Genomic DNA, 20,874 nt, shown 5'->3' with positions numbered 1-20,874 from the left:
ATACAAAACCATAAAACGAGTATGCGATGCAAAAAAAGCTATGTACTACTATCTAGGTTTCGCTTTGCAAACATTTTCATCGCTTTTTTGATGCTCCCTACTCCCTCAACCAATGTCTTGTAAAGCGAAATATCTTGCGCATGAACTTCAAAACCTGCTGCAGTGACAGACAAGGGTTTATGATAGAGGAGGGTGAGTAACTTGCAGGAAGGCAGGTGTGCAAATTCAGATACATTGAGCAAGGCAGTTTTGGTGGGTCTTGCAGTGAAGTAGAGGCCATGACTGTGCTCGAAGACTTGAAAAGATGCTTTTGAAAGGGCACAGACATTGGTAGTAGTCGCAACCGGCTGGTTTCGTGAGTGCTTTCCGTTTGGTTTCTCACTCAAAGCAATGACTAAAGTACGGCGTGATCATTAGTCACTACATCGAAACAGCTCCAACTGATAGTCCACTTTACCTTTGCCAATCTGAATCCTATCATCAAGAAAAAGGAACTACAATTGAATGTGTGATGCAGAAAATCTATGTAATAATATCTAAATTTCGCTTTGCAAACATTTTCATTGCCTTTTTTATTCTCTTGAACTATGGGTTTACTAAGGGCAAAATACTAAAAAGGCGATATTGAGATTAGAAACAACGACGTAGTATCACAATACGAAGGGCGGGAGCGACTACACGCTCAGCCTCTATACTAACCGATGACTTATATTTTGAGGGTCGTTGATCACGATATATGTCCGGTTTTTGGATCGACCTCGGCGGTCCTGCAACTTTTCTGTCCGGATTTTTGGAACGACATTTTGCTCAAAATCTGGGATTTCTGTCCGGTTTCGGAACGTCCGAAGGGGTCGATTTTCAAAATTTTTGTCCGTCCGAAGGAACGTCCTCTGGGCCTATTGTCAGGGGTCCTATCCAAAGCCGCTCTTCACAGTTTTACAACATCCCTGCGTGCCCAGCTCCATGCGACAAATGTTCACGTCATGGAGATAATACCACCGTTCGTTGGCACACTATATCATTCGATGCCTCACCATGATGCTGACTTTATATGGCATAGACTGGTTGAATCAGAGTTACACGATGGTGAGGCTCTCGGACCTCTCCGCGTTGTTCATATCCTGACATCTGGATACTAAGCGCAAGGAACAACCCCTATGTTGTCCAAGTTTTGGATGCCTCTTGATCAATTTACGAAAGAGACCATGGAAGGACTTCAAAGGGGGGACGCACACATTGCAGTTGGAACGTCCAAGTCAGCCTTCGAAAAGTACGAGGAAGGGAAGGCGGAGGCAGCACTAGGGATACAGAAGACAAGAGAATCGCAAGGGGCATAATAATTACCATTGTCGTCCATACATGCGCCACACTGAGTGATCGTGGCTGTGCTAATATTTGTTCATGACCAGCAGCTACAAACTGTATGTCGGCCGATGGTTACTTGATCTTATCATTCGAGTCACTATACATTTCAGTTTAAAGTTGTGCTGTGATCTGTCTCCCTTTTTACCGACTCCTCTCACAAAATGTCCAAACCAGCATTCTGGCTTCGCTGCGAAAAGAAAGAGTTTGAGCGACGGTCCGCTCTTACTCCTACTACCTCAAAGAAATTGATCGACGCCGGTTTCGAGATTTTTGTCGAACGCGACGAGCAGCGCATATTCGATGACTCGGAATATGAAGCGTCAGTTTAGACATTCCCACATCGATGGATACTATGTTGACATACTTATCTATAGTGTTGGTTGCAAGCTTGTCGACAACAACTCGTGGCCATCTGCCCCGACTTCTGTTCCCATCATTGGATTGAAAGAACTTCCCGAGTCAACTGACCCCTTGCCGCATACCCACATCCAGTTTGCACATTGTTACAAGCGCCAAGCTGGGTGGTCCAAAGTTCTCTCGCGCTTCCACCACGGTGGTGGAACCCTATACGACATTGAATTCCTCAACGATACCTCAGGCCGCCGAGTCGCCGCCTTCGGTTTCCATGCCGGCTTCGCTGGTGCGGCTGCGGGTGCTCTGGCCCTTGCTGCTCAACGAAAGGGCCAACCCTTAGGCCTTCTCACTCCCTATGAAAATGAGACTGATATGATCAACAGTGTTCGGGAGCTCTTGGGAGGAAGCGGTAAAGGTGTTAAGGCGCTTGTCATCGGTGCTCTTGGTCGTTGTGGCCGTGGTGCTGTCGATCTTTTCAGAAAAATTGGGCTCGACGAGTACGTTATCTATGTTCTGAAAACTTCAATCATGTTCTAAAAATAGTACCATCAGGGATGACATACTGAAGTGGGATATGGCGGAGACCGCCAAAGGAGGTCCATTCAGTGAAATTCTAGATGTGGATATCTTTGTCAACTGCATTTATCTTTCTTCCAAAATCCCGCCCTTTATCAACGAGCGAACGATTGCCGCTGTCGGAAAACAGCGTCGGCTGTCGGTTGTCGTAGATGTCAGCTGCGATACAACAAACCCCTTCAATCCCATTCCAATCTATAATATCAATACCACGTTCGACAACCCCACTGTTCCTGTTCAAGTCGGGTAAGTTTATCTGGTTCTAATTGATGGTAATCATAAAGACTCTTGTTGATTACAATTTCTACAGAGAGGGAAATCCACCACTTTCTGTGATTTCTATCGATCACTTGCCCACACTTCTTCCCAGGGAAGCTTCAGAGCAATTCAGCGGAGATTTGCTCCCGTCCCTCCTTGACTTCCCATCGCGCCAAACTGCACCAACATGGGCCAACGCCGAAAAGCTATTTAAAGAGAAATTAGCTGAGGCAGTTGCTGAAGAAAAACTCTAGAAAAATCTTCTGGCCGTCGAGGCGCCAATCCTCAGTGGAGATTTGGCTGAGAACGATCTCGAATTACATCCAGGCTCAGTAGTTATGATGCAATATATCAGTACAGTGCCAGTTACTATGAGAATTCAGATACAACATACAGACTCACTCGATGAGAACTGCGTATCGCGATTCTTGGAATCTGATTTAGACCTGATTCCGGTTGTCAGGCTGCGTACGGCGATCTGTGCAACGGAAAACATAATACTTGAGCCAAGATGGTAACGCGTGATAGTATATGATCAAGTCTGTGACCTTGCCGTGAGAGCTTGCTCGCCCTCCGTTTGTGCTAGCGTTTCTTGTTCTTTTTCTTGTAAGGTGCTCCCTTCATCGTTGCATTTTTGCTTGGTGCTGGTCGCCCGTTGATTAATTCCTTTATTTTGTCTGCTCTAATACTTCTTACTCGCTCTTTCTCTACTATGGATTATTCTTCCTCCCCCATCCCCCAAATTTCGATCTCTCTCGCCCCGCCAGAAGTTCCTCCAATTGAACCATCTTCCCCATTTTCCTCTCTCGCCTTCAACACTATTCAGGACGATGACGGCTTTAGGGCCGTTCACTTAACCCCTCCCCCGACTATATCCAGCTTTAAACGTGTTCTCTCTCCTCGTTCCCCTTTAAACCCAGATCCTGCCAAACAATCGAAAGGATTGGACAATGACAGATTCCAGGCTTTGTTGAATGCGACTAAAGAAAGGTCTGCCTATAGTGGCGGAAAGAAAGATGTGGATTTGCGCAAAGAGATTGCGCTCAAGGTTCATAAGAACAAGCAATGTTCGTAGTTCCGTCTACGATCGATGGCTCGTTTTTCTAACTTTCTAACGTTTGCTCCAGTGGAAAGACGTGCCCTTTTCCTATCCAAAGTCCAAGCACCTCCTTCTCCAACCGCCACAGTTACCCCAAAGACACCTCCCGAGTCACCTGCTATTTTTCATTATAGCCTTCCATCCCCTGGCTTGGTTTCTCCCCTAGCCTTATTCGAGTCCTTGAATGAGGACCGAGGTGCTGTCCCACATACTTGGATAGAACAGGTTGACTTCAGATTGCCAGAGGAACAATCCAAGCAGTCGAAATACGAGAAAGTCGGACCACCTCGTGCATTACCTTCACTCGACCAGATTTCGGCACGCCTCATTTCACGCCACGGTAAAGCAGACCCGTTAGGACACCATGATGCAACACCTATCATCACCGTTTCTCGGCCAAGGCCTTCCGTTGGAGTCGGTAGGCTGAGAATGCCAATACGCGCACAGCCTGCAGCCCCCATAGAGCAAAAACCACAGCCTGTGTTGCCTCCCAAGTCACCACTACAGCTTGACCCGGAGCTGCGCGTGACCACACTCGTTGTTCCACGAACTTCTACCACATATCGCGCCGTTGAACTTACAGAGACCAACCTCAATGCCCTCAACTCTAGAGGTCAAACGGCCCATAATATGTTATCTACTCTCAGACGACGTACTTTGTCCACTGAGAGCAAGGCAGCTGCTCCTAACCCAGGAGATGCTGAGGCTCAACTTAAATGGAGACGGCGCAGCGCTCCCCCTGACATGATGCAACAATCGCGTGCCCGTACTGGATTCGAACATCCAGTGCTGGCTCTTCCCGGAGGATTCTGACGTCGAGGATTCATAAATATCTTCTTCGCAGTCCTCACAGCTTACTCGTGGCTCGCGAGGTTCGAGCCATAGCAGATATTTATGTAGGTTACCCGTAACCGTTCGATTTCCTATTACTCAGCTTTTTAGCTGTGTTCCGTTCATTTATTTCTTGGGTTGGGGACAGGATCCCTTTTTGTCCTGGCGTGTTTTAAAGATAGTAGCTGTAGGTAGTTTATTGCAATACTTATACAAAGGATATGTGCCCTACAATTCCAAAAAATAAACCGTTCATTTGAGTTTGGCAAGATCTCAGAAGGTACAACCAGTATCATGGCGGTTGAGGTGGCGGTGCTTGCTCCCTCCTACGTATCCTGGAGATGACGCTCAGTCGGCGACCTGCCAACTCGTTAGATACACTTTTGAAAGGCTTTAGAAAGGCTTAACTATATTCCACTCGATTATGATGGTCAATCATTTCGTCGTCGGAATCAACCAAGGGATCGACAGAGGTTGCTAGATGCCAAGCGTCTGAGAAGGAAAATCAATGGTTGTAGAAAGATGATCAACTTTAGGCATACGTTGAAACATAGTGCGTTCATTTGTAGAGCGAGTCACGCGATGGCCAGCTGCGTCTAGAAAGAATGACTGTGAAGAGAAATGATGGGATAAGATTAGGGCAAGACTTACAAATAGGTATTTGTTGAGGACGTTGAGGAGGCTGATTGTCTTGACTCGGTACGTAAAAAAGAAAAGCCGCTTCATCTTTAGGGTTGTCTTGCAATTGGCGCGGTGTTCGTGGAATATTGCTTCCAGATGCTGAAAAATAAAAATAAAAAATGTAAATATGAGGGCAGGATTGAAAAATGACATGAATCACCTGTGACAAAGTGAGGAGCGATTGCTCTAGCTTTCTTTTCCCCTTCATTAGCTGCGACAAGCTTTTGAAGAAAAACATTCCGTTGATTTGACATCTTGAGACCCCATTGGATTTCTTCGGGAAGATCTACGTTCTCTCGTCTTTGCTCTGATGCCGTGAGCTGTCTAAGAGAAGGGATTTTCCCTGGATTGGCTTTTGAGTGTAAGTCGTCGAATGGGTTAGTGCCTTCGCAATCTTCTATATAGTGATATAGCAGCCACAAAAAAGCCCTTCCGCGGTCTGCAGAAGCGAAGCGGTTGCTAGAAAGAAAAAGGTCCAAAAAATTTAAATTTCCGTCAAAATGGATACTGGAAAGAGGCTGCATGGACTATCAGAGCAAGAAACAAGAAACCCAGTAACGCAAATCTCACTGCTGCATGACTAGCAAGAAGGAAAACCATGTTGACTACACTTGTCGAAGGCCTTTGGCCAGATCTCTTGGAAGGCATATAAGCACGACAGTTAGTTGATTAATAAAAAATAGGTCACACAAGTTTGTCGAGAACATCCTCAGGTGAGGCTGGTACATCTTCCGGTCTTATTTCTGAGGGAAGGTTAGCAGCCTTGAGACAATTTTTGATACGTGGGGCATCTTGTGCATTGCCGTCAGTCTTCTGTAATGAAGGTACCGGATGGTATGTTCTTAGGGCCGTCTTCATTTCCGGAAAGACTGTGATGTCATATAATTTAGTTCATGTTATGAATAGATAAGGAGAACTCCTCACAAGCCATGGTAGTGTTAATGCGCCCGACGTTGGTTAGAAGAGCTATCTTCGCAAATTCGAGTTTGAATGCAGGCGCTTCAATCATTTTGTCTTTTAGAACCTTGGAGCATTTGCTGGAGTTGATAACAGTGGATGCGTAAAGAGTACCGAACGTCATCTTGGGCCCGGTTGGGGAAAGAGGATCAGTGAAAACAGCATCAGAGTTGGTAAAGAGATATTCAAGCAGATCATATTGAACATCCTCGCGAGTGAGAGGCTCGGCGTCATTTCGTTTGATCGGTAGAGCTTTGCGGCTCAGGTATCCGACTCGCCTGGATAATTCATGTGTTAGATCGGGCAGGACAAACGCTAGAGATTCAGAACGGACGTTGCTGGAATACTATCCATGGCGAAGGTAGAGGGCATGGCCTCCTGGGACGTGGGTACCGTCGGAAAAAGATACATGATAGATAGCACGAGCACGAGGCAGGCCCACGGGCAGATGCGCAAAGTCAACAGAAAAGGACCCTTCAAAGTTTCTCGACTATATACTAATATAGATCAGCAAACGGTCAACGAAGACTGCCCAAGAATGGAACTCACGTGTAAATATCCTAGTCAATGAGGATTTTCAGTCCGGTGAGTTCGAGCCGCAGGGTCAGCTAGTCAATCAAAGAGAGTGTGAATATACACATAGAAATGCTGTAGACAAGGCTTTTGGGCGGAAAGCGTGGTTGCACCGGCTTTGAGCCCATCGACAATAGCATGGATATAAGCGAGCTCAAATGGCTGAAAAGAGAAAAGAAAGACCGGCAGACGTTGCATAGACAAACACGACTTTACTAAGAAGGCATCGTGGAACACGAACACTGTTAGATTGAAATAGAAGAGGAACGTCTGGGTATTTCGTCCGACAGCACCCGTTTGTGCCGGGCTCAATTTGCCTAAAAGAGGTCATCCATCAAATGCTTATGTGAGCATGCCCGAGTGGGAACACGGTCATCATTCTTTCAAACTTGGTCACCATCATCATGGCCGAAAAATTCGACGAGGCGACTCAAGTGAGTTTCCTCAACTTCCATGCCCGTGCTCCCGTGCTCACTGTTCTTTAGAAAGAGTTGGCTTCTTTTCTTGAAACCCAACAGGCAATTGTGCGAGCTTCTCTCTCTTGACACTTTGCTCATACGCTGACCCTCACAAAGGCCCGGTTGAACTCTACAGTCCAGCAGCTTACAGTGACTTGCTGGGACAAGTTTGTGCTCTCTCGTTTCGCCTGATACTGGAACTTACATTTCTCAAGATGTGTCACCGGGACGCCGTCCACCCGCTTCTCAAGAGGCGAGGAAAACTGTCTTTCCAATTGCGTCCAACGGTTCCTCGACACCAGTCTGTTCATGGTCTCCCAAATTGAACAAAAGCGGGTCGCTGCACAAGAAGGTAGATAACGGTTATGTTAGGCAAATGTTGGTACATCAAATCTACACATGTACATTGCTACATGTCTCACCCTCGTAATCTACCCCACAAGTATGCAACACTCGCTGGCCAGAAGAAACAGAAAGCATCAAGAATCTCTCTTTTCCGCCGCAGTCTTAAAGGAATTTCAACCGTTGGTGCTCCTTTGGAGGCAAGCGACCCTGTCTCGAAGAACTTGTCCATCCCGTCATCCTTCTCCTGCCAGAGCTTCCTGAGCCATATGTCGAATACTTCCTTCTCGTCACTGGGAATGTCGACCTCAACTATGCGCTTGGACTTTGGGTCTGGTGTTGCTGCACTAGTTGTTCCTGATAGGTTTCCAATTGGAACTCCCTTTGTGACGTCGAACATCCTGATGTGTATATGGACAGCCGGGGGTGCCACGCCGTCGAAAAAGAGAGACCTCAAAGTGTAATAATCCTGTCCATAACCCAGAGGAGGAATTCCTATAGTGCAAGAAATGAGTTCCGAAAAAGTTTCGTAAGGTACCAACTCACCAGGATAGGCCACTGTCAGGTCAAAAAGTCGGAGATCTGGTATTCTCGGGGCAAGCGAACGTAAGCTATAGTGCAAACCCGTAGACCTTGGCAACAGGATGTGCTTCATGTCTGTCTGTTTTTCGACGTCAACCGGAGGGTGATTCAATGTTAGATTGGAGACATGACTTACTATGCCCATCTTCTCTGCGTACTTTTTACTCTTCGGTCGGGTATCCTTGCTGACCAGAGTGCCTTCAGGGTAAAGCATGAAACACAATGGCTTTCCTTCTCTCTCTGCCTCTCTTCCCAAAGTTGCAAGATCTCTTGCCAGTTGTTGTCGGTCAGAAGCCCATGATCGGGCAAGGAATATGAATTTGAAGAATTGCATGCCCTATAAAACACGTGGAATCGGGTTCATGGGACCAATTGCAGAAGCTTACCCATCCGACAATGGGCACCCAACGAAGGCTCTTCTTGAGGGTTATGTATACATAGCGGTGAATTCCTTGAGGGCTCATGAAGTATGTCAGACACCAGGCATACCACCAGTCTGCATAGACCTGCAGGAGGATAAGTGGGCAACTCGGCAAGGCGATAGCTCATGCTGACCTGATGATTGGCTATGAGTACGAACTTGGTTGGCAAATCTAGCCCAACTGCATTGCCCTCCTTATCCTTTAAAATGTACTTGTCTATCTCTTCCTGAGTGAACGCGCCCATGCCCTGAGTTTCGAATGTTATGAGCAGCTTTGTCGGAGCAAACCACTGGCACATGAGAACTGGGTTGGAACGAGTCAGTGTAGGCAGAATGAATGGCTAGAAAAGGAACGAACTCTGTAGACTTCCAAATGCACCCTTTGTATAGCGTATACCAGCATAGTACAGCTTTCGTGACCATCTAAAAGGTAGAATGCGGAACGGCAGCAGGAACACGAATTGAGAGCCATTGATCATAATGCATGCTGAATTGAAGAGAATGGTGAACAGGAAAGCTTGGAAGAACCTAAGCCATGTATTTGGAGGGCGCTTGCTGATTGGGATAGCGTACAGGGGGGTATTGGAGGACATGCCTCGCGTCGAGTTGGTATATTGGAGAGAGCTTATTAGAGCGTCCACGAGGGCCTGATGCGGCATGTTGTGACATCACTCCCATCACATCCTTTAAGCACTAACCAACATGCTTGCACGTTCTCCGTTCGTCAACGACCTTGTCCCTCTCATCCTCGACGCCAATAACGACTGGTGGCCACGCGATTTTGTCGCACTCTCTCTAGTCTCTTCAGCATGGCTTTATCACGCCCGCAAGAGGCTCTACCCCTGTCCTACAGTACATACCTTCAGGGCAGCCATATTATTGGCAGATACTTTGTCCGAAACCCCTTATCTCGCGTCATTAGTGGAGGGTATTTCTCTCCAACCTCTTGTGACAGATTCACAGCGTAGACCTTTGCCGGCAGAACTGAAATCACTCAGACATTTGCTCGGTTTAGAAGGTCTGCGTCGAGTTAGGCTTGGAGGAGAATTGGCGGTCAAGGCGGAACGATTTCTCAGGTTGATTAGCAATGCAGAGGAAATCAAAGAGCTTCATATTGACGGCAGCGCTATTCGCGACCGTCTGAGCATGCACGCATCTCTGGAGTGGGATGAATCTCTGGCATTCGGGTTCCCGAGCCTCGACAAGCTCCGGTTAACGGATACTGAACTTGACATTATTCCCCCATCCTTGCAGTATACTACGCCCATCACACAGCTGATCCTAGAAAACACCTACATTGTCGATGGCTATCTAACCAACCTGTTGGCTGGGGCCACAACATTGAAACGATTGCACGTCAGCACGGGCGATCCCGATGTGTTTGAGGAGCAGGTGCGACTCGTGCTTGCCTCGTGCGCGGTGGAGTGCCTACATTATGAGGCGCAGAAGGATAATAAGACGGTGGTGCAGATTATGCCGAGCAACGGAGGCGCACTGCGATGCCTCCACCTGCGGGGACTGTGTGTAGACCTGGGGGTGCTCGCGTCGGTCAACGAGGAGTGTGTGAACTTGGTAGAATTGGGGGTATGGGGACGAGGCGTGGGTATTTCGGCGCAAGAATGGACGGAATTTCTGAAAAGCGGTGGGTTTGGGGGACTTGAACGTCTGGGACTGCCGTGGGGGAGCAATGTGCCACCGTTTGCAACATGGGGGCCGACAGAGATAGAGAGGATCCGAAGAGTGTGTGCCTCGCGGGGAATATGTTTGAGTGTAGTAGAATAGAGAAATTATGTGAGACTAAAAGGAGATACATTTGGGTGTGAGCTGTCTTCAAAATTTCATCAGGACCAAGTTGACCTTAATTACATCCATCCGATGCAGTCTATTCTCTCCCGTCACAATACTAACTCGTCCCAGCATATTCCCCGCAAATCCTCCTCTTTTCTTTCTCTTCGTCGCGAGAAAGACAAATCATCACCCGCTGATCCCTCTTTTGATGTCGCTGGCCCCTCAAACTCCTCCCCCTCCAGCTATTTCGATGCATATCCCCGCCCAAAGCCATCCACCATCCCCCGCCTTGTAAAGTCTAGGACAAGCCGCCCGTCTCCCACCAGAGACAGTCCAACCAGCGACCCCTCCACCCCTGGCCCAACATATGCTTTCCCATCCTTCGACCCCGCAGACGACTTTTCAACCCCCCGCCCCCCTCTGGGAACAAATCAATACTCAAGGACACGCTCCAGGACAGGCCCCTCGGGAAAGTCCAACTGGGATTCGTCTTCTGCTGTGCCCCAGCTCCGCTTTTCAAATTCTTCTTCAACTCAGCACACTGAGACCCCGCCTAGGACTCCCGATGATTACACCCCATCAATCGATTCCTTTGACGTGTTTCCCTCCGTTGTTGCTGCTCCAATTGCCGGCGTCGAGACCATGGACGCTCTAGTCGATGGTATGAACGGCGGTGATGCTTTGAGTTCTTCTAGGAGAACCATGATTAGTCGTCCACGGTTCGGCATCCCCGGTCACCATCCCCTTTACCAGCCGCCTTTGCCTACTCCACCCCCTGGAATCGTTCTGGGAGGAGGTAAGGCAAGACCCAAATTGACGCGGAAATCTAGTTCCTCGGCTGATTCCAGCGACGATGAGGCTTTTTCTTCTATGCCAACACCCGCTTCCCGTACACGCCGCCGCCGTGTTCGCCCCAGTTCCTCTAGGGCTTCTGTCAATCAAATTGCCACTCCGGCGGCTCTTTCCCGTACTCCAGACGACCAGCGTACTTTTCAGGCTAGCCCAAATCCAACCCGTAGCCCTAGGCCAAAAACAACTGAAAGCGCCGATGCCCGCAAGACTGTTGTGCCTTCTATATCAGAAATCATACGAAATCATGCTCCTCCCGAGGCTCAAGTCCGGTCGCGACCGGCAATCGTTCGCTCATCCTCTCTTTATTCTCCAAGCTCTCAGGGACATGCAACTGTACATGAGGAGGTGGAAACAGAGCTGGGGAATGCAACACGTGGAGAAGCAGAAGAAGAAGAAGAATTTCTGTCACGTTCTTCCATCGACAGCGTCGCAGATGAAGTCCAGCGCACGATCCGCCACCAAGGTCTTCCGAAACCACCACCCGTACCACCACCTAGCTCCGCATCAGCATACCTTAAACGACAGTCAACAATATCAGATAACGCTAGTGTTCTTTCTCCGCGTTCCGACCCTGGTGTAGCGTCCATATATTCTGTATCAGCACCCTCTAGTTACTATCCAACATCTCCTCTGGAACAGGGTACTTTTATATCTATGGCGAAAAACTCACCATCACAAGCGGTAGCACAGTATCTTCGCTCTGCGCGATTAACAACTCTTTTGAAACTCACTCGTTCGCCACATGCTTCTCAGGATAATCCTTTGACTGTAAGCTTGTCAGATTTGGGGAGTCCTACAGGATTCCCCGTTGTCGTTTTTCTTGGTTTGGGTTGTGTGCGACATATCATGGGATTGTACGACGAAATGGCAAGCTGTATGGGTCTCAGACTTATAACCATCGATAGGTTCGTTCTGCTTCATTAATTTAGAATCAATTTTCTCATATTTTTTCTTTACAGATGGGGACTGGGTCGTACAGAACCTCGTTCTAAATCCACCAAGGGCATCATGCAGTGGGCCTCCGTGGTTGAAGAAGTTTTAGATTTGCTTCGTATTGATCAATGCAGCATAATGGCCCATTCAGCTGGCGCCCCCTATGCTCTTTCCTTCGCGAACAAGCTGCCATCACGCATCGTTGGGGATATTTGCTTACTTGCACCATGGGTTGGGGGCACAGAAAGCAGTAAGCTCCTATCATTAGCAAGATATTTAAATAATTGACACCTTGTTTAGGTGGTTACAAATGGCTTAAATATGTGCCCAATAGCATCCTGAAGACCGCACAAGCCGCAGAATGGAAAATTCAAGCATGGATGATAGGTAAACCCCCTACTATTGCGTACGAAGGGATAGGATATACCGCCCCATCTACGTCAAAGCCGTCCACCAAATCATCGACTAGTACTGCTGTCAACCTTAACAACAGTGTGTCCTCTGAAGCTCGTCCACGACCTAGCATGGGATCCAACTTTAGTGAATATGATGACTTGCGTGATTTCGACGGTCGCTTTGAGAGTCGCAGTACTCTTGGCCTCAAACAGCGTCCCGTATCTCAGTACGGTCGTCGTGCATCGGAAGAAGGATCGGTCCCCGTCACTAAGCGCAAAACGTCTCGGGGAATATTGGATAGATTCAAAGGTACATCAAGCCCGCCACAGCCTATGGAAAAGGCTCCAACATCAGCAGGGAAAAAGTTGAAAGCCCTGAGGTCTATGGGGTCGTTGAAGAGTAAAAGTCAAAACCAAACCCCTCGGTCTTCTGAGCCTTCAAGTCCCCATCTTCCGCCATCTCTTCTAATTGATGTTGGATTAGGCCTCGAAGATTTATCCTGGGCTGCAAATATCGAAAATGACATCGACAATGTTAATTTACATACTGCCAGGCCACCGGTGTACGGCAATGGTAGTATGGGTTCTCTACCTAGGAGCACAGGTAGTCGCTCGATTTCTTTTACGTCTTCTTCCAATGCCCCCACCTCGATGCCTGGCTCCCCGGCTCCTAGCAGTCTTAACATATCATTCGGTCAAACTCAAAGCAACTTAGGCAACCATCATGTGGCTATTGGAAATGCTCTTATTGCTGCCTCACACGCAGAGTCAGCCAAGGGCACTCACAACGACCTTTTACAAATTTTAAACCATGAAAACCACTCCTGGGGATTTTCCTACTCTTCGTACCCCCACCGTGTTAGAATCTGGTATGGTGATAGAGACGAGAAGATAGCCGAGAACGCAGTGCGGTGGATGGAACGTACCATGGGAACAGATCAATGTTCTGTCAAGGTTGTGAAAGGTGCAGATCATGGCCTCATGTATAGAAGCAGTGCTGTTGTAGACGTGCTCGAATGGATTCTGAGCGCCTGGCGACCCGACGATAGAATTGCTCAACCATTCTCAGATTTGAGATAAACTTAATGTTGGTTCATTCCTTTTGTGCATTTTTGTGCTAGTTTATTGTCTTTTTTCTCCTTTTTCTTTCACTGGCGTATACTATTTTGGACCTCGTTTATATACCATTCGTCCTTGAACGACACGATATCCAACTACTATTCGAACACTGTATTCATATACTACATTCATTTTATATCACCTGTACACAAGGTTTGAAAGACTACGAAATTTGTTTATCTTAGTTGTCTAATCAGTTATTGGCCTAGTTCTTGCAATGAATTGTAAAAGTGTTTGGAAAAATTTGGGTTAACAGTAGCTGTGAGTCTGCGCGTCGAGGCACGTCCTCGTTAATTAAATTGATTCGCCGTCATGTGATTCCATCTGAGAACAACCCCGGAATGGAAACCCTCCATGCTTGGAGTTGGCGGTGACAAGGCAACTTGTACTCGACACCCAGCGTCATACCGTTGCGTACTCATAGACCCGACAAAGGTTCTTTTCCTCGCTCTTACTCCATCCTTGAGAATCTCAGTCATATTGGTTCTTGCGTATAAACCGCCTACGTATCACCGCCCTCTTTCATGGCGGCTTCGCGGAGGACGAGTCCTGCGCCGGCGGCGACTCAGCGAAGAGTGATACCCATCAAACGCGCAGATGGCGAACCTCTGACTCGTGTGGATATCCAGTACGACTTTCTTCAAGCCGTCTTTGATAACACCCAAGAAGTATTCTCCGACCCATACGCGGCTGGCACGGACGGAAAGAAGTTGACCTTCCGCGAGCTTTACATCAAAGCTATTCTCAACTCTCCAAAGGCGACTAAAGCCCTTAAAGACAAGCTTAATGAATCGCCTACATTCACCTTGGACTTCGCAATGCTTGCGCTGCTAGTCAATGTTGGACGCGTCAATACTACCATGAGCTGTGAGTAGGCCTGCATAATTGGCTGGGACCATAATTAACATCTTCCGCAGTCTTTCCTGAAATGAAGACTGCTATTCGAACATATCATCCTATTCCATCGCTCCAACGAACTAATGGCAACATGCAGGACGCCCCTCGTATTAAGCACATACTGAAGATGAGTCTACTGGCGGAGGAGGCCACAAGTCCACCAGCAACGCCGGCTGACATTCTGGCTCGTTGTGTGCGTATTCGTATTGGCATACTCCATACAAGATGTCCGTGTTTATTTACATTTGTACAGAAAACGGGCCCACCTCCTTCGACAAGTGTCACGAACCTTATATTTGTCCTTGCACACCATACTGGGGTATGTCTTAATGCTTCCTTGCTACTTGCATGTATTAATTATTAATGGAAATTAACTAGCCAATAGGGCAAGCCCATTTTAATGGGCGGATAGACTTTCTTGATCTATTCCTTCGCCCCGATGTTTCTTCAGCATCCCGTGCAAAGGCTTTCCTTTGGCTTTGCTATAACTATCTGGAATCACCCTCTTCCGAAGATGATTATGATGAGGAACCATCGCCTAACCCATTTGCTGATTCATCAAAGCAGTTTTCCCCTCCTTCCATTACAACACTCACTCCAGAAGAAGTAGAAGAAGAAAATCAAGAACCTCCTGAAGAAGTCGCTCTTGCTCAAAAGCTTATACTTCAGAGAAACCGTATCATACATAACCAGGCCACGAAAGTGGCCGAGAAGGCCTCCAATAAGGCGTCCCTTAGTGGGAGTGTTGCTGGCGATGATGAAGATCCACCTCTGTCCATTATCGATGAAGTCAAAGCCAAAGGCAAACGAAATGCGAGCAGCGCTTCTGTTAAGATTAAAGGGAAGCAGCGTGTACATCAAGAGAAGAAACCTACCACCTCGAAACCCACTAAAGAGGTTTCGAAACCCCGACACTCGGATAGAATGGCTCTAGACTTTGACCTCGATGACGACGATGATGATGCTGAGGAGGACACCTTGATCGATGCATTGTTGGACCGTAAGTAATCTTCTTTCCTTTTCTTTTCTCGCAACGGAGTCTGATATATGGGCATATAGGACGGCATATGTCATCAAAGCAATCGGGGCCAGAGCCAGCTGAATCTTTTTCAAGTTTGTTTCCTTCCCGTATTGCTTCACAACCAATACATCGACGCAGCACCATGCAATCTGAAAGTCAACATAACTCAAAGTCGAATCGATACTCGCCATATGGTTCACACAATTCCAAATCAACTTCTCCGGTAAAAGACACACATCGCTCACGTCACAATGGGCATCCACGCAACATGCTGCAACGTAAGATTTGTCTAGATATATGCGGAGATATTTTTTTGAATGTTGTGTTTCTGTCTACAGAGGCATGGAAAGCGATATCGTCAACTGATCCCCTTGTTGATTCTGATGATGAAGTTGGCGGTGATGAATTCACCCGCCAAGATTACAGTAAGTAACAATTTACTCGTGCTACCGGTTTTCATAGATTTTCCTGATGAATTGCATGTTTAGTCCAGCGGTTGAAAGTTATCAACCAACTTTCACAGCAACGGTGGCCATACGAACGGTCGCCGTATTCATCTAGCATCACTGCCGAACCTAATTAGGCACTTAATTCCACACTTGATCACTTGGTTCTCAGTATTTATTATTTACAAGCGATTCCTATAGTGCACTTTCTTATTGCTATAATTATCCTACTTATGCATTTGTACAATCGTGTCAAACACACATTCTATGATACAATTCACTGTCTTTTAATCCTCGTAGACACGGTAAACTGTGTACGGATCAAGATTCTCTCTTTATTATCTTACAACTATTGAACACAGATTCCCGAAGTATGTGAAAAAAAAACGCAACAAAAACAGACATAGTGAGCAAGAGGAGGCAAATAGGGCAATAATGAGATTTGAGTAAGAAGAAAGATCGAAATAAAGAGGATAGATTGTTTCCCAAGGTGGAGGAATTTTGAGCGATCCGCCAAGGGAAAGGGGGGTTCCTATCTGGCTAGTCTGAAGGCAAGAATCTACTCTGCTAGCCACTTTTCGCATTTCTTGACGTACTTGTCGAGCAACTGCGACAGATCTCGGATGACAAAGGTGAGGACGACGCTGGCAAAGAACTCGGAGAACCGTTTCAGCTTCTGCTCTGCGGAACCTCGAAGATCCAACGGAAAGGCACCATAGGCTGGTGCGATGGGTTGTGATAGGATGGCGCGCGTGTGTTCATCCAACAGCTGCGAAAGCAAAAATAGCTTCTTAAGACCTTGGACATACGCTGCTGGAGAGTCGAGACTAGAGAAGTTTTGTTTTAAATTAGCATCAACCTTTTTTTTGATTCGCTTGAGAGCACTTTTTGCTCGAGAATGCACTCACTTCTTTCCATTGTTGGTGAATTTATCCAATCGGCTGAAAAGTTTACCACCCCATGTTGGCTTCCTCGAGACGAAGCCTTCTCCTACACCTAGTTTTTTGCCAAAATTAGTCACTACGTGATCGCAGACGTTTGAAAATTCATCGAGTTTGGACAGCCAGGCGTCTGCTTCGCGTCTGCCTATGCTTCCGATGCCAAGAGCCATGCCACTGCTAACGTTGCCAGCACCAAAATGTTCTGCACTATTGCCTTCAAGATCTTCTAAAGCTGAGCATAAGATTGTGACTACTCGAATCTTTTCGTCCAAATTGGACAGTTTTGCACCGCCCTGAGACCAAACTTCGTGTGGGACATGTAATCGACGCGTCACATAACCGCCTGTCGAAGCAACCATAGTATTTCTTAGAAGGTTCATCATATGATAAGGCTTGAGAAGGGGGTCAGAGGGCGGTGCTGGAGGTAGCGGTGATGTAGGTGTTGTGGGGAGGTTTCCGAAAGTTGACGCTGGATATACAAAGGAGACTGGTTCTTGTGGTTTTGAAGCCGTTGATCTCTTCCTAGGAGTACCGTTTCCCGGCGTGATTTCTGGAAGAGGAGGTGGTGGGTCAGGAGAGGCTCTTCCGCCTGTTGTTGAGGGTCTATGACCAGGCTGTGAAGATGAGCGACTCCTCCGACCAGTTGATCTCGGCTGCGGTACGGATCCATTCGATGTTGTGGACTCTGCAGGAGATGAGGAACGCGAGCTTGGAGGCGCAGACGTTTTTCTCCGCCCATACAAGGTACCCTGATTAATCGAGTGAATATTTGGAACACTGATTTCAGTGCGCGATGGCACTTGGGACATAGCCCTAGGTCTATTATCTGATGGTAGCCTTGGTGAAGGAGGTGGTTTCGAAATGGGCACACTTCGGGAAATTCCATTGGTTTCTGGCACAAGAGGGGGCGAGGGCAAAGGAGGCAGCGGAGGGGATTCTCGTCTGTTGGCTCGCAGAGCATCAGGGACAGGTTTTTGTGAGTCGAGCGTGTCTTCGCGAGGCCGGGAAAGTTGACGTTCGGAAACCTGGTTTTCTTCCTCCAACGGTCTTAGATTAGAAGCGGAAGGGGTACGCCGATGAGAAGTTGATTCTACAGCAGCAGCAGCAGCAAGGCGTGGCTGTAACCCCGGCCGCTGATGGTTTAATGGGGGAGGGTCATAGGCAAGCTCTGTTTGGACCGGGGGTGGCGGTAGAGATGCACTTGGCGGAGGAGGCTTTGGGGGCAGGGAATTAGGGGGTCTAGATTTGCGACTAGCTATGACAGAATTGCGAAATGAAGGGACAGGCTGTATCGGCTGGGGTTGGAGCTGAGGCTGGGGCTGGGGCAGAGGAGGAACATCGTACTGAAGAGCGTATGGATGTGATGTGTTGGGAAGACCAGAGATGGCGGACCTCTCAAGAACCTCTTCATCTAGCCTGTAGACGCTGTCTCTTGTATCATTGTACTGAGGAGTTGAAAAACTGGGGACAGAATCTGGATTGTACTGGGTATATACCTGGTGTGGTATCTGAGGAGAGTTGTCGGAAGAAGGAGAAGTAGAGGTAGGGGAAGTCGAGGGCGCGTCAGAAGCGAGAGCGGCAGAATATGATGGATATGGCACGGGAGGTATGCTGTAGATGATGCTCAGAATATTCATGCGGTCTGCATAGGTATCATGCTGGACAACAAATATGAGAGAGAGAGAAAAGAGAGGGAAAAAGAGGAGACTCACGATGTTCTGGAGACGACGGACCTCTTCCTCCTGAGCTGCGACGCTGCGACGTCTACGCCTCCTGTGAGAGTCTGAAGTGCTGTCCTCGCCGTTTCTGACGCGCTCCATGACCTCGCTGAGGAGGGCGACGCTGCGAGCATAGGCAGCGACTGCGGCCTCTGGATTGTCATTGGTAGAGTCTAGCTGGACAGCCTCGCGGGCGAGTTCGAGGGCCCTGGTGAGGGCGCGACGAGAGGAGGGTCTCTGGTCTGAGCGATGGGGGTGGTCAGTGGGGGGCGCGAGGAGGGCGGAATGGTGGTGGCGGAGGGCGGGAGGGGGGAGATAAGACTGGGGAGGGGGGTCAGAGAGATCGTCCATGGAGGAAAGCAGACGAGCCTGGGAAAACTCAGCGACGGGAGTTGTCTGATTTGGCTGCCCTCGGTTTGCACACCCAAACATGATGAATTATTCACTATTAACATTCAACATTCAACATCAAACAAACGAGGGTAATGATTATCCGACTATCAATCTCCTGGGTATATATACGAATAGTCTCCAACAGACTAACATACGACTACTCTCTACTCCCGAAACTCTCCTTGCGACCCCTGTGCTGCAAGTCGGCTCTCCAGGTTCCTCAACGACTCTTCTTTTGCAAGCAGCTCCTGTCGCTTCTCGTTGATCTCTCGTTGCACCTTGACCTCGATCTCCCGCAACTGCAACACTTGTCAGAATCGCACATACAGACACGTCCTCCCCGCTTACCTTTTCTTCCTCGCGGCGCAGCTGTTCTTCTTTGAGACGAACGCTTTGCGACGCAAGTTCCTCGGGAAGGATAGAAGAGTCGCTGTACTCATGTTAGCTCCAGGCATCACCCCCCTTGTTTTTCACGTACTGTGGATCGGCAGAGTGAACTGTCCTCGACAGCTTCTCCGTGCGGTACGTTTCGTACAGGAGATCGTGCGTCAGCGATTTCAAATCAGCCAGGTGCGAGCTACCCACATCCCCGCCGTTAGCGCTATTAGCCTCACTGAAGGGCAGTTAACCTACTTGAGCAGCGCGCTCCTGAGTCGGCTAAAGTCAGAGTGCTTCGGGTTGTCAACTTCTGCGATACCCCAGGGGTAGATCCGTGCCCGAACGGGCTGTCCGTCAATCTCAATTTCTTCCTCCGAGCCAATAACGGCAAATGGGAGAAGTGCCTAAACATCATTTCATGAGCTCGCGTTCATACTCTAACCAGCAAGCATAGCATACCCTGAGTTCACTGTTGTCCTGAATAGTCTCTTCGTCATCTTCCTCCACGTCGTAGGGGAAGTTGTAGACAGGGATGTCGTAGTTTTCAATGTCTTCCATGATCTGCAAACAGGTTAGGGGTGCATCAATGACCACCAGTGTCTCCAACATACCCTCTTCTTGAATCCCTTCAATTCGCTGGGGGTCAAAGAGTCTGCCTTGCCGATCACAGGAATCACGTTGACACGGGGCGAAAGGCGACGCATGAGTTCAATATCCATCTCTCTTAAACTATGGCAACCCATCAGTACACCGCCAAACTTGAATACCAATCCACATACGCATGTCCGGTGGGGGGGATGAAATATAAAAGAGCGTGAATTCGGTTGTCTCTGAAACGAGGGTTACGTTTAATCCTTGACTCTTCTGCAAGGATATCATCATATTGGCGTTCGAGGTAGCCAACAATCTCCTGGAAACTAAAATACACGTCACACACACACCGTAGGGACTGCAAAAAGACATAAACACGTACGCAAACTCGTTGTCAATGTTGTCGCCAAATCCAGGAGTGTCAACAATGGTCAGCGAAATGCGGACACCGTCCTCCTCGAGCTCTACAGTTGGAAAACGATTGAGGGGAACAGTTGACGTGTTATAGCTCCTGAAACTTACCGACGGTGACTGGCTTAATTCTAATGCCTTCTTCAACGTGTGCAAGCTCGGGAGTGTCAGAAACCTTGTGGGCCAAGACCTCAGACTCGCAAAGGGTGTTCACAAAGGTGGTTCGACCGGTTCCCGAAGCACCTAAAAACGAGCCATTAACGACGCAAAGAGAGTAGCAGTAAGAAGAGGTGTCGTTGACGTACCAACCACCATCAAGGTGAACTGAACACCCTTCTTTGCTTTGTTTCCTCTGCGCCTGCCAGCGAACGACATCTTATGGGGTATTATGAGTACTTAGAGGGACTTGACAAATATTCCCTCCTCGCTGTCGTATATTTGCACTTTAAACTCCGCTTGGAAGTTAGTGGCGTGACTTTTGTCTGTTTGAAATT

General features: G+C 48.0%; 9 protein-coding genes across 9 annotated transcripts; 5 read left to right on the top strand and 4 right to left on the bottom strand.

Moving 5' to 3' along the window:
• Positions 1-701: 701 nt before the first annotated feature.
• On the top strand, positions 702-1,337 carry JR316_0000811 (putative oxidoreductase DltE; the record flags this gene model as incomplete). Its single annotated transcript, XM_047886625.1, has 3 exons — positions 702-1,000; positions 1,061-1,086; positions 1,141-1,337. 3 exons carry the CDS (start codon positions 702-704, stop codon positions 1,335-1,337), a joined length of 522 nt encoding a protein of 173 aa, XP_047754371.1.
• Positions 1,338-1,526: 189 nt separating this feature from the next.
• JR316_0000810 (holo-[acyl-carrier-protein] synthase) lies at positions 1,527-2,807 on the top strand (the record flags this gene model as incomplete). Its single annotated transcript, XM_047886624.1, has 4 exons — positions 1,527-1,684; positions 1,740-2,216; positions 2,272-2,541; positions 2,606-2,807. The coding sequence occupies 4 exons, from the start codon at positions 1,527-1,529 to the stop codon at positions 2,805-2,807; spliced, it is 1,107 nt and encodes a 368-aa protein (XP_047754370.1).
• Positions 2,808-3,265: 458 nt separating this feature from the next.
• On the top strand, positions 3,266-4,465 carry JR316_0000809 (uncharacterized protein; the record flags this gene model as incomplete). The annotated part of the gene is made up of 2 exons (XM_047886623.1): positions 3,266-3,620; positions 3,681-4,465. 2 exons carry the CDS (start codon positions 3,266-3,268, stop codon positions 4,463-4,465), a joined length of 1,140 nt encoding a protein of 379 aa, XP_047754369.1.
• Positions 4,466-4,886: 421 nt separating this feature from the next.
• Positions 4,887-6,493, bottom strand: JR316_0000808 (Ino eighty subunit 1; the record flags this gene model as incomplete). Its single annotated transcript, XM_047886622.1, has 8 exons — positions 4,887-4,975; positions 5,026-5,079; positions 5,135-5,263; positions 5,325-5,682; positions 5,735-5,800; positions 5,855-6,033; positions 6,089-6,399; positions 6,456-6,493. The coding sequence occupies 8 exons, from the start codon at positions 6,491-6,493 to the stop codon at positions 4,887-4,889; spliced, it is 1,224 nt and encodes a 407-aa protein (XP_047754368.1).
• A 584-nt stretch (positions 6,494-7,077) lies between these two features.
• Positions 7,078-9,090, bottom strand: JR316_0000807 (putative acyltransferase; the record flags this gene model as incomplete). The annotated part of the gene is made up of 8 exons (XM_047886621.1): positions 7,078-7,254; positions 7,302-7,455; positions 7,575-7,989; positions 8,041-8,155; positions 8,213-8,413; positions 8,463-8,582; positions 8,632-8,801; positions 8,856-9,090. 8 exons carry the CDS (start codon positions 9,088-9,090, stop codon positions 7,078-7,080), a joined length of 1,587 nt encoding a protein of 528 aa, XP_047754367.1.
• Positions 9,091-9,199: 109 nt separating this feature from the next.
• Positions 9,200-13,545, top strand: JR316_0000806 (uncharacterized protein; the record flags this gene model as incomplete). The annotated part of the gene is made up of 4 exons (XM_047886620.1): positions 9,200-10,237; positions 10,343-12,042; positions 12,097-12,320; positions 12,371-13,545. The coding sequence occupies 4 exons, from the start codon at positions 9,200-9,202 to the stop codon at positions 13,543-13,545; spliced, it is 4,137 nt and encodes a 1,378-aa protein (XP_047754366.1).
• A 563-nt stretch (positions 13,546-14,108) lies between these two features.
• Positions 14,109-16,085, top strand: JR316_0000805 (Ino eighty subunit 1; the record flags this gene model as incomplete). Its single annotated transcript, XM_047886619.1, has 7 exons — positions 14,109-14,451; positions 14,502-14,674; positions 14,735-14,800; positions 14,860-15,481; positions 15,541-15,780; positions 15,841-15,927; positions 15,991-16,085. 7 exons carry the CDS (start codon positions 14,109-14,111, stop codon positions 16,083-16,085), a joined length of 1,626 nt encoding a protein of 541 aa, XP_047754365.1.
• A 422-nt stretch (positions 16,086-16,507) lies between these two features.
• Positions 16,508-19,039, bottom strand: JR316_0000804 (uncharacterized protein; the record flags this gene model as incomplete). The annotated part of the gene is made up of 3 exons (XM_047886618.1): positions 16,508-16,775; positions 16,857-18,547; positions 18,602-19,039. 3 exons carry the CDS (start codon positions 19,037-19,039, stop codon positions 16,508-16,510), a joined length of 2,397 nt encoding a protein of 798 aa, XP_047754364.1.
• Positions 19,040-19,164: 125 nt separating this feature from the next.
• On the bottom strand, positions 19,165-20,755 carry JR316_0000803 (Septin-like protein spn3; the record flags this gene model as incomplete). The annotated part of the gene is made up of 10 exons (XM_047886617.1): positions 19,165-19,299; positions 19,349-19,430; positions 19,479-19,577; positions 19,634-19,782; positions 19,838-19,939; positions 19,990-20,107; positions 20,158-20,295; positions 20,352-20,433; positions 20,492-20,623; positions 20,686-20,755. 10 exons carry the CDS (start codon positions 20,753-20,755, stop codon positions 19,165-19,167), a joined length of 1,107 nt encoding a protein of 368 aa, XP_047754363.1.
• Between the last annotated feature and the right edge of the window lie 119 nt (positions 20,756-20,874).

This window comes from Psilocybe cubensis, chromosome 1 (assembly GCF_017499595.1).
Source record: "Psilocybe cubensis strain MGC-MH-2018 chromosome 1, whole genome shotgun sequence".
Classification (NCBI taxonomy): Eukaryota; Fungi; Basidiomycota; class Agaricomycetes; order Agaricales; family Agrocybaceae; genus Psilocybe; species Psilocybe cubensis.
This window is presented reverse-complemented; position numbering and strand designations above follow the sequence as displayed.